General features: G+C 41.9%; 3 protein-coding genes across 4 annotated transcripts; 1 reads left to right on the plus strand and 2 right to left on the minus strand.

Annotated features, from left to right (window-relative positions):
* Positions 1-9: 9 nt before the first annotated feature.
* On the minus strand, positions 10-2,914 carry arpc3 (actin related protein 2/3 complex, subunit 3). Its single transcript, XM_031855861.1, has 7 exons — positions 2,808-2,914; positions 2,321-2,420; positions 1,762-1,838; positions 1,265-1,333; positions 837-963; positions 384-478; positions 10-137 (listed from the first exon to the last, which is right to left on the minus strand). The coding sequence occupies exons 1-7, from the start codon at positions 2,811-2,813 to the stop codon at positions 75-77; spliced, it is 537 nt and encodes a 178-aa protein (XP_031711721.1). The 5' UTR covers positions 2,814-2,914; the 3' UTR covers positions 10-74.
* A 131-nt stretch (positions 2,915-3,045) lies between these two features.
* gpn3 (GPN-loop GTPase 3) lies at positions 3,046-5,628 on the minus strand. 2 transcript variants are annotated; one of them, XM_031855858.1, is made up of 8 exons: positions 5,445-5,625; positions 5,166-5,274; positions 4,620-4,787; positions 4,283-4,407; positions 4,032-4,147; positions 3,687-3,783; positions 3,477-3,605; positions 3,046-3,343 (listed from the first exon to the last, which is right to left on the minus strand). In XM_031855858.1, exons 1-8 carry the CDS (start codon positions 5,490-5,492, stop codon positions 3,287-3,289), a joined length of 849 nt encoding a protein of 282 aa, XP_031711718.1. In that variant the 5' UTR covers positions 5,493-5,625; the 3' UTR covers positions 3,046-3,286. The 2 variants fall into 2 exon arrangements, with proteins under 2 accessions (XP_031711718.1, XP_031711717.1); XM_031855857.1 differs by having other exon boundaries at positions 4,032-4,407; positions 5,445-5,628.
* A 30-nt stretch (positions 5,629-5,658) lies between these two features.
* rnf170 (ring finger protein 170) lies at positions 5,659-9,633 on the plus strand. Its single transcript, XM_031855859.1, has 7 exons — positions 5,659-5,914; positions 6,568-6,731; positions 6,908-6,983; positions 7,312-7,426; positions 7,640-7,713; positions 8,057-8,188; positions 8,403-9,633. Exons 2-7 carry the CDS (start codon positions 6,592-6,594, stop codon positions 8,670-8,672), a joined length of 807 nt encoding a protein of 268 aa, XP_031711719.1. The 5' UTR covers positions 5,659-5,914; positions 6,568-6,591; the 3' UTR covers positions 8,673-9,633.
* The last annotated feature ends 874 nt before the right edge of the window (positions 9,634-10,507 follow it).

Below are 10,507 nucleotides of genomic sequence, written 5' to 3' on the forward strand. Positions count from 1 at the left end.
CCCCCCCCCCCCCCCCCCCAAAGAAAAACCCTTCCATCTTGCAGGTGTAGAACAGAAACTGAGTCCTGATTGGCTCACTGTCCAGGAGCAGACAGACTTTTGTTCATGAACTGCCTTTTGACAAAGCACACCCACCACTGGAAAGAGAAGAAAAAACATGTTAAGAAAAGTATCTGAAGCTCATGCACTGAAAGTACCTGGGGCAAAACAGGCTACAGATTATTACTCAATATGTTGATGTGCTATATAAACGCTCCATCAACCACATCTGGATGTACTCACAGGCTGCTGTTGAGCCTTGAGGAACAGCTATAGCTTTCCTATATTGCCCTCCCCTCGTATAACAATGTGCATTTAAAGCTGTGGTGTAATACTGGACACACCTTGCTGGGTTTGTCTGTCTGGGGATCAAACACGCGATCACATAGCCTCAAGCCGGTCTCCTGGCGGATCTGCTGGAGGTACGCCCTCATAGTCTCTGGAAAAGGTTGCGCAGACAGTATTATCATCACACTACTACTACGGAGAAATGTCACACAACAACAAAGCATTTAATTTGTTACTGATGCATCAAAACTGGGAAAGAGAACTGTAGGATCCAATTGTTGACTGTATAGGAACAAGGTTGAGCGACACCACACAAGCATGATACAGCACTTCAAACCTCAGATATTTAAAGATGATGGGGCTCTGGTCAACATTGCTATTTTTGGATTGATATTACTTCAGACTGGGGGTTAAATTAAATATGAGAAGGGTACAAGGGTACTGTGTCTATACTGGAGAACAGGGAAGTGACACAACAGAAGACCTGGTTGATGGTGCTGGTTTCTTACCGTCCTCTTGCTTGTTTGCAGGTTTAACATACATAGCATTGAGAGGGAAGCCAGGTTCTCCAGGAATGGGGAAGTTAGTAATGCCCAGAGTGTACATCTCCTTCTCTCCCTGGCTCCTGGAGCTGCACTGTAAACCACAACCAAACACACCAATGCACAGGGTTAGATCGGTCACCTGTCTGAAGGAAGTAACACCCATTTCAACAGGCATTGAAGCAGCGAATTCCTCCTCCCTGTGTGTAAAGAAAACAATACATTCTTCTAATTTAATGACTCCTTAAAATCCCTTTGGTAGATCTTTAGCCTTTGGTTGAGAACCCTGACTAAAACACTGCTTTAAATTGTTTCTGCTAGTATTATGAAACAAGGGTACAGTGTAGATTTTCACCACTATAAACTCTATATATAAAAAAAAATATGCAATTTACCTTCTGTAGCCTCTTCAGGCATTCAGAGATGTACAGTGTGACATAAATCAGCGTCCTGTCCGCCTCATTCTGAAAACAGCAGCAGCACACACAAACAAAATAAGTATCTTTTATAAAACATGCACGTTATTAAAATGAGTACAGTTCCAGCCAGGTCTGAACAGTAAAAATATAACAGTTTAAATATGCATTGCTGAAGGGGAACAGGAAGAAGCAAGTTGGGGCATGTTGAAGAATCAACATGCACAGCTGGTACAAGGCCGAGAGAGACGGAAGAGAGAACAGAGAGTAACAGCCGTACTGGTGAGGTACATACTTGTTCCTCGCTGTCAAAACAATTTTAAACTTTGTGGTTTGATTTAGCTCTGTCGAATATCTGCAAGCAACAAGGTTCTGAGGTTTTGTGTACACAAATTAGTTAATGTTTATCATCTTCGGTCACCTTAAATGAGGGATTAAATGCAAGCTGCCAATACAAGTGACAGTACATGACTTGCCTTGATTTCGTAGTTCTTAAAGAAAACATTGGCCTTGAAGTAGTAGATGGCCTCGTCAATGATGTCCGACTCTATACCTGAAATGGAAAAAAGAGGCATCTGTGAATAAAAAGGCTCTCAAATCAATTCATAATGATGAATTAGAGAATTTACATTTAACAAGTGTTGTCAAACTATGTTTATCAATGCAGAGAGTCATTTCCTGTTTCGGGCAGCACATTTCCTTTTTTGATATGTGGCAAAGCTCTATTTTGGATTTGTGATGACAAACTACTTTAAGAGACCAAGAATTTCCTGACAAGTGGCATAAGTTGGCACTCATTATTTATCTGTGGTGAACATCAATTCATGAGCCCACCGCAGACACTGACGAGCTGGAAACGGAGCGTCAAAAGACACGAATGAAGAAGTTGAACTCTTCAGGCCATATATGGAGGTGAAGCTAATCCGTGCATCAGGAACGTGTCACAACAAGGTAACAAACTCAATAACGTACAAACTAAACGTAGCGTGTGTTTCTGTAATCTTTGTGTTGATTAGTAAGACTGTACAGCCGTACCGTCTCCTCGAGCAGGTCCCTTGAACTGGGTTTTAAGAGGAAGCAAAGCCATGTTCCCCACCAGCCTGGTGTCGGGGACCATCAGCCCCGAGTGATACGCCTTAACAAAAAAGAAAAGAGAGAAGAAGAAGTTGCTTTAGTTATATTTACCAGGTAACGTTACATTTCTGGCAGTTAGCATGAGTGACATTTCAGCTACAGCTCCATCCGCAAGGGCTATGCTATCACGATACCAGTGTGTTTTATAGATACTAAACAAAAGATTTTGCAGAAAAGTCACAACGGAGAATTTAAGATATCCGACATGTACAAACATCACTTCATCGCGAGCAAATGCTAACATAGCTAGCTCACGACACTCGTCATCACAGCTAACGTTCCCTCGGAGGCCCTTGTGTCAACCAGTGGAGTTTATATGTATTTATGTTTGCTCGACGCCGCACATTGGAAGCTTCTGCTGGTCAATAATCGTGTAGAATGTACTCACCGGCATGTTGAGTGATAAATACCAGTCCAACTGCACAGCGAGAGAAAAATACTAGCACGGCAGGACCCAGCTTCCGCCTGTCCCACCCTTCAGCTTTACAGGAAGTGGCCACGTGTCATGTGGCGTACCGTCCACAAGGCGGCGCTAGAACACCGGTTTGTTTTCACACAGGAAGTCAAGTTTTATGTAATATTTTATTTTAAAAATATAGCATTAATAAAGGTATTTACCAACGACTCTTTAAAATTAAACATGGCCCTGAAATAATGAAACATGTATGGGTTAAAATCCCAAATATCTTCAAAAAGGACTGCAAAGAAAAAACGTACGAGCATAAACGATACAAGGTATTCATGATCTTCTGTCAGTCTTTTCTCCACACATGTCTATTTCTTGCTCCATGCTATTCTCCATCTGGAGTTGATAGTGTATCCAGCTCAAGTCTGTTTTTTGCAGAATTCCTGGAGTCACTCTACTCCTCAGCTGTCTTGAAAAGCCTCATCATAATTTAGGTTATCAGGATCTTCATCAGCCTCCTGTAGAAAAGGTAAGGATGGGAATAACAACAAATGAATAGTAAATAATATTACAATAATGGCTACATGCATTGTAATTGCTTTACACCACATTTTCAAATTATATTTCATTGTGTTTTCTTTGTTTCTTCACCTTTGGCTCCTTAAATTCCAGGTCCTCTCCATACTGTATTGAGAAGTCAATATTTTGCAGTACTATGTTCATACCTTCCTCATCTGTGCGGTCAAAAGGCAGGAATCTCACCATACTGTAGTCATCAACCTGGACACACAGACATAAAGAAACATTTTAAAATTCTGATCCAAAATTGAATGCAGTATTAAAATTAAGGCTTTCACTTACCAGACCACAGATGGCTTTAGTCAGATTCTTGAACTTTTTGCTTCTGATGTTATCTGAGTTATCTTCCATCATTGAGTACATGTCTGGGTCCAGGTATCTAGTGGAAAAACAAAGCAAAACACAATGAATGATGCTTCCACGTGAAAAACTTGTAAACTCTTCTTTTTTAATAGCTTTAGGTTTTGAAAAAATTAGGTTCGGACAATTTTATAAAAGTAACATTTAAGTCACGATAACCCTTAATATATTAGTGTCTTAGTTCCAACATTAAGGGTAATCATTAGTGAAGTTTCACATGAACTGAAGACACATAGCAGTGTTGTTCTGTACTCTTATAGCACTTACTTCTCAATCTCCTTCTTGGCTTTGGGACTAAGCAAGTCCATTTTCGTCATGATGTTTATTTGAGGGATCTCTAATAACACCATGGCGCTCAAGGCGGCAATGACCCCTGAGATGAACTGTATATGGAGAGGAGGGAAGATGTGAGACTCCATGTTTGCTTTTATTACCACATTAAAGTGCACCCCAGTGCGTTCAGGCACAAACAGGAACCAAATGAACAGATGAAGCCACTCAAAGACAGTGCCTGTTACCTTAAAAGACTCCACCATGAACTGGGAGTCTACCAGAAAGACCCCACACACCCGAAACTCCCGCTGCTGGAGCTGCTCCACCAGCTGCTTCATTACAGGGAGGTGTGTATAAAGTTCAATCTGACCTGCAAAAGAAGCCACATGTCAAAACTGTGCTAGAGCTGTAAAAACATAGCTCCAATGCTGTATCTATACAGTGCTGACAGTAATTCATAATCACATGTCATCCCATCTCCTCACCATTTACTTTCAACTCTTAACACACTGGGCCGGCACAAACAAAGTGGGTATATCCACTTTGCTCTGGCTTCAGCATGCGTCTTGCCAAGATGTTTACCTGGGCAGTCGAACAGTATGTAGTCATCTTCTACATGACCCAGGCTCTCGTCTAGCCAGTCAAAGTTGTTGGCGAAGTACTCCATGCAGAAGACCAGGCCTCCGTTCGGGCCAAATCTGAGAGAAGGGTCCTCCATGACGTCATCCACCTGGATGAGCTCACGGATGTCTGCGGACACAGAAACAGTGAGATTGTCAGGTCGAACGAAAGAGCACCTGCTGTAAGTGTACAAAATGTAATAGCAAGTAACAAATATTAGCGTGTGAATCACAACATACATGTCATAACATTGTGCTGTGGTATTGTTTTGTACTTCTTTTGTCTTGTTAAGATTGAACATTATTAAGGCACATCTCAATGTTTTCACTGTAAAGCTTGGTTAGCCCTAAAAAAACAATCTAAACCCAATATGTGCATGAAATAAATTAACCTAACTCTTGAATCTCTTCTTCCAGTTGTCTTTATTGTGTAACCCCTTTGTTCCGGGTTACATCCGGCTAAGATGTTCTCTTTGTAATGTAATAATGTTATACATGCTGTATTCACCTGCCATGACAGGGTAGTCAAAGTGCTCAGCTGCTGGGTCCAGATTGACCACATGAGCTGAGCGGTTAAGGGACCCTAAGTGCTGGACCATGGTGGAGCAGTAGGTACTCTGAAATGACAAATAAAACTCCAACAATGACAAAATGAAAAGGCAGACACAACTTCAACTTGATCTATATGGATGTGGTGATAACACAGCCTCATGCCTTAGCACATCGCTTTAGCCGCGTAGCATAACAAGGCATTTCAGCACGTGTGACCAAAGGACTGATGACTTACCTTACCGCTACCCGCCGGGCCCATCACTAGCTGCGCGTAACGAGGCATTTTGCCTCAATGAGAAGGTGTTGTGGTCAAGTTAAATAGCTTTTTTTCGCTAACTGTAGCTAGCTATGTTGTGTACTGATGCCTGAGTACTTCTTCTTCTTCTTCAGGGACATGCACTCCGGTCGTAAGACTCACTACTGCCACCTACTGGCTCTAGACAGTACGACTAGAGGCGTTGATAAGAGCAGAAACAGAAGAGCAGAAGAAGAAGAGGGCGAAGAGGAGGAGGAAGCAACAAACTGACACCAGCGTGCAGGACTACTGCAAACCTGCTTCTTATATACAAACCAAAACTGCTGCAAAACAAAACTCGTTACCAAACCATCTTCTTATACACCACAGTCTCGGCAACGGTACTGCTACTAGCTGGCTAAAAGACAATGTCTCGAGGCTGAATGGAGTTGACATAACAGTACTCATTGGTAGGTCCTCGTCACACTCCGTCTTGCACTCATATATTGCACCCTCGCAGGTCACGTAGACTTTATTTGCTGGATTGTACTCTTGTGTTATACTTTGACTCTTTAGCTTCTAATCGCAGTGTTTAGACTCACGTTAAGCGTCGGTTTAACCAGGCAGCAGCGTAGCGTTAAGCTATGATTGTGATTTAACTACGAGCGACACTTCACAGGTTGAGCTCGGATTTAGAAGACCAGCCATTTGTCTCTCTTTGGTGTGTAATAATAACTAGCCAACGCTACTGTCCAGCTGTGGGTGTGCTTTCAAACGTTGGCTAGCAGCGTTAGCAGTATTTATTTATTACAACGTGTTATGAGCAAATCGTGGCTACTCTACGCTAACGCTAAACGTAGCTAGCAGTGCGACTACAGTGACTAATTGTAAGCTTAAGGCAGACAGTGCTAGTTGATAATCTCAGGAAAGTAAACAACAACGGCTTCCCTAGATAAACAATGTTACTACTACTTACAGCATTAGACATCGTGATACTTCAGTAACGTTGTATTATTAATGCACAATGTTTTCTTTTACTCTTAGATAGATAAGGATCAGAAACCGAAGACTGTCTAGAGAAATGCTAACCTCTTTTGTTGTTGTGCCTCTCTTTGTTTTGCAGTGTTGTAGGCTATGAGTGTGGGTGATGGAGGACAGTCAATGTGAGGACTTGGACTACCTGATCCAGGATGAGGATACGCTCATTGAAGGCATTAGCAACCAGGTCTTATTTGTTGTGGTGCTAAGCATCACCTTCCTTGCAGGCATCCTCACTTTACTCTGCAGGTAAATTAAAATAATTCAAATTAAAGTGGCCTGTACGGCAAGCTTTAGTTTAGCCTTTTCTTTGTCAGGTGTGTGTCACCTTTCCAAATAATTCAAGTGAAACTTGTCTCGTCAGTGTGCATAGCTCTATGTGCTGTTATGTGTCTATAATGTCTGCCTTTTCCACCTTCTTGCAGACAAGATTCGCAGAACATTCATCCAGAGAATCAGGAGCACGTTCGAGCCGTCCGACAACAGCTCCAAACCGAGCAGGTACGCAGGCACACGCAACGCTAGCCTCTCCGCCAATATATGGCTAACAAAGCAGACAAACATTCAAATCCATGAGATACACTTCTTATTTAAGTTCTACACATTTCATTGACATTTTTACTCAATTTTGCAGCTAGAGAATAAGGTCTTACCCTGTATGGTTTTGCCGGATTGATGACTGTTTTTTTTTTAATTTTTCATACATTTGTTTAACGTATTTTTTTCAATCAGGAGATGCATTTCAAAATTGTGTGCTCCATGATGACTCGCATATTCAGCTTTCATATGTGTTTTTGATTTTTATGCATTTCATTTTTTTTTTGGTCAGGATGAAAATCCTCAGGCGGAGGCCAGGCAGCAGTACTACACAGACATGTCTTGTCCTGTGTGTTTACAGCAGGCTGTTCTGCCTGTGGAAACCAACTGTGGACACCTTTTCTGTGGTAGGACAGTTATACAGTTTCTAGTAACTTCTAGTAAACTTGTTTACTTAGCTTCATTCTGTTAGCACATGCTGGCATATCTTTAGATAATACGCAGAAGTCCCAATGACTATGGAATCCAGTTGCAAAAGTAAAAGAAAATAGTTTTTAGTTATATTATTTGTATTTATGCTATGTTCATGTTGTAAAGCGATGTATTTTTTTCCTGCATAGGATCCTGCATTGTAGCATACTGGAGGTATGGCACATGGCTGGGTGCTATTAACTGCCCCATCTGCAGACAAATGGTGAGACGTAACACATGTTGGATGTAGAATGATTAACCTGAGCTTTCAAATTACAATTTGTAGATACCAGACTTGCAGGATAGCTGTTAACATTGCTATCTTCCAAATTTACCCAAAGAGATAAATGCTGAAATCTCATCTCTTAAGACTTGTACTCACGTTTGTCTCCGGTTGAAATATTTCATTTTCAATGTAATTGTTTTCTGTTAGTTATTGTCAAAATCACGGGGACACAGTGTTACGCTCTCCTCAGTCAAATAATTTTATTCATGTAGTGTGCGGCACACAGATCGTTTTTTACAAGAGTATTGTCATGTGCTAAGTTTTCCTCCCCCTCGCCCAGGTGACGTTGCTGTTCCCACTGTTTCATGAGCACACCACTCCTGAGAGGGTCCAGGATGGGGGGGCAGAGCCTCAGCTGATACTAACGGACATCATCGATTACAACCGCAGGTTCTCAGGCCAGCCGAGATCTGTGAGTATACCACAGCGACAATACGATATTCATATTTAAATGACTTGTTGCAAAAGTCATTCAAGTATGTTAAAAGCTTTTGAGTGTTAAAAGCAAAAATAGATGTTACTTATGAATTTCCCTCCAGACTATATAATCTGTGGCCCTACACGTATGAGATACTAGTACGCAGATGAACTTCCCGTAACATATTTTGTCCCCTCTGTCTTCTCAGTATATGGACAGGCTGCGAGATGTGCCCACCCTGCTTCGTCATGCCTTCAGGGAGATGTTCTCTGTGGGTGGCCTCTTCTGGATGTTCAGGATTCGGATTCTTCTCTGCCTCGTGGGAGCAATCACCTACCTGGCCTCGCCGCTCGACATCCTCCCCGAGGCCCTTTTCGGTCTGCTGGGATTCATGGACGATTTCTTTGTGATCCTGCTCCTCTTTGTTTACATCTCTATCATGTACAGAGAGGTGGTTACACAGAGACTGAACGGCTAGAGGTTCACTCACAAGAGAGGCTTGCATCACTGCGGGCTCCGGGAGGAGTGAGCGCAGCATCTGAGGTGGACTTGTAAAGACGGAATGAATGAATGAACACCGTCGAGAGGTTTATTTTGAAGCCTGGAGAGGGGGTGTGAATATTCACTCCGTAGATATAATTCACCATTAATGCTTCATAGATTGAATGAGATCAAGGGGAACAACAATACTACATAAGACCTATTAGACTCTGCGGTAAGCCAGGGGAATCGTTTTGGTCCATTAAATGACTTGACGGGCACCCCTAACTGAACACTTAACAGCAAGCTCTGTGTCAGCATTGCCAGTTATTTGGTTAATGAGCATGAAGACAACTGTGTAACATAACGTGGTCTTGAATGTACTGTATAAACGGCACTGTCTTGATTATATGCATTTAAAGTTGGCTGCCTGCATTGAGATTGTTGAGTGTAGAACCATCTTCTTGTGGCTATTGCAGCCGGTTTGGTCCATTAAACTGATGATGCATTTATTTAATTAACCTGTGACTATGCATATTCATGATGACAGCTTTTTGTGCTTGTGAGAAAATCATTTTTGCTTCCAACTGTTTACATTTATTGCTCAGATCTGAACCTCTCTGCATGTATCCACATGAAGTGAGGATGCACAGGACAACCAGACTGGTGTGTGATAACTTTTCAACTGGACGATTTTTATTCAAGACAGTAAAAAGTAGTGTTTTGATCATCAGAAGAAGGCAAACCAAAGGGATCCGATTAATTATACGTCACGTTGAATGTAAACAGGCTCACGTCATGAATGTTAACTTACCTTGCCACCTAAAGGTAGTTTTGTGTTCAGAGTCGATGGGTGAACCACAAAGCTTTTCAGATTCATCACTTAATGTTTTGGAACATCAGTGTCCTAATTTGTAACTGTTACAACTTTGTTAGTAAATTAAAAAAGTTTATCAATATCTCAAAGTGAAATTAATTAACATGCGATATGTGAGTCAGTTTTTTGTTTTTTTTGGAAGATATTTTGTCACGGATTGCTGGACTTATGCTGGCTCACAGTAAAGATGTAGTTCTCGTTCTCAACCTTTTTGCCTTGTGACCCCTTAAATTTATAGAAATATATATTGTTCTGTTCCTGTTAAGCTTTGCTTGGCACCCTAAAGTTACTGCGAGTCCAATCCTGGTCCTCTGAAAACGGCTGCTTCAGAGTGGCGACTGAAACTGTATCCAGGCCATTTGTCTTCTTGAGGCGCTTATTTGCGGAGCAAGCACTGGCCTTCATGTTCATGAGAAGTAGAAGAAATATACTGCGGTTAGGGCTTATGTGGCGGATTAACAGTGATGTACAAAATACATTCAGTGTGATCGACAGCTTCAGTTCCCTCTTGGAAATGTCATGTTTTAAGGTGTGGCACGTGCCAAGCTTTGTCATTCCTTTCCCCAGCCCTTACTGATTAGCATGTCTTTCAGTTTGTCTCATGGGGTGTTTGAGCAACCTCCACCCTTCTTGTTTTTGACAGCCAAACAGAAGCAGCATGTGTTGTAAAAGCTGCTGCTCATCTCCAGCAGAGAACCGGTCAGGTGAGAGTCTAACCCATGTGGGAAAATACTGTAGCTGCTGGAAGAGTCAGTGCTTTGGTGCAAACTGCATCACAACCCCCCCCCCCCCCAAAAAAAAATATAATAGTTAACACCTATACAAGTAATTTCTATCTCAAACACACTCTTCGCCTTCCTCAAGATCAAGGGTTTCCCACTGAAAATGCTCCAATGTGACTGAGACTATGAAACAATGTCATCGTCCTCTTCGATGGATTCCATAACGAAGTGTCA

This window comes from Anarrhichthys ocellatus, unplaced genomic scaffold, assembly GCF_004355925.1.
Source record: "Anarrhichthys ocellatus isolate YVR2014 unplaced genomic scaffold, GSC_Weel_1.0 scaffold16, whole genome shotgun sequence".
Taxonomy (NCBI): Eukaryota; Metazoa; Chordata; class Actinopteri; order Perciformes; family Anarhichadidae; genus Anarrhichthys; species Anarrhichthys ocellatus.

What these genes read in the sequence shown, in the direction of transcription:
- arpc3 (XM_031855861.1), bottom strand. An exon ending in TTAAGAACTACGAAATCAAG is followed by an intron (nt 1,334 to 1,761) that starts GCAAGTCATGTA and finishes TGCTGTTTTCAG; the next exon opens with AATGAGGCGGACAGGACGCT. An exon ending in AGACAGACAAACCCAGCAAG is followed by an intron (nt 138 to 383) that starts GTGTGTCCAGTA and finishes TTCTCTTTCCAG; the next exon opens with TGGTGGGTGTGCTTTGTCAA.
- gpn3 (XM_031855857.1), bottom strand. Translation starts at nt 5,492, where the DNA reads ATGCCTCGTTACGCGCAGCTAGTGATGGGCCCGGCGGGTAGCGGTAAG. An exon ending in TGACTACCCTGTCATGGCAG is followed by an intron (nt 4,788 to 5,165) that starts GTGAATACAGCA and finishes CTGTGTCCGCAG; the next exon opens with ACATCCGTGAGCTCATCCAG. An exon ending in TGGAATTTAAGGAGCCAAAG is followed by an intron (nt 3,344 to 3,476) that starts GTGAAGAAACAA and finishes CCTTTTCTACAG; the next exon opens with GAGGCTGATGAAGATCCTGA.
- rnf170 (XM_031855859.1), top strand. Translation starts at nt 6,592, where the DNA reads ATGGAGGACAGTCAATGTGAGGACTTGGACTACCTGATCCAGGATGAG. An exon ending in AACAGCTCCAAACCGAGCAG is followed by an intron (nt 6,984 to 7,311) that starts GTACGCAGGCAC and finishes TTTTTTGGTCAG; the next exon opens with GATGAAAATCCTCAGGCGGA. An exon ending in GCCCCATCTGCAGACAAATG is followed by an intron (nt 7,714 to 8,056) that starts GTGAGACGTAAC and finishes CCCCTCGCCCAG; the next exon opens with GTGACGTTGCTGTTCCCACT.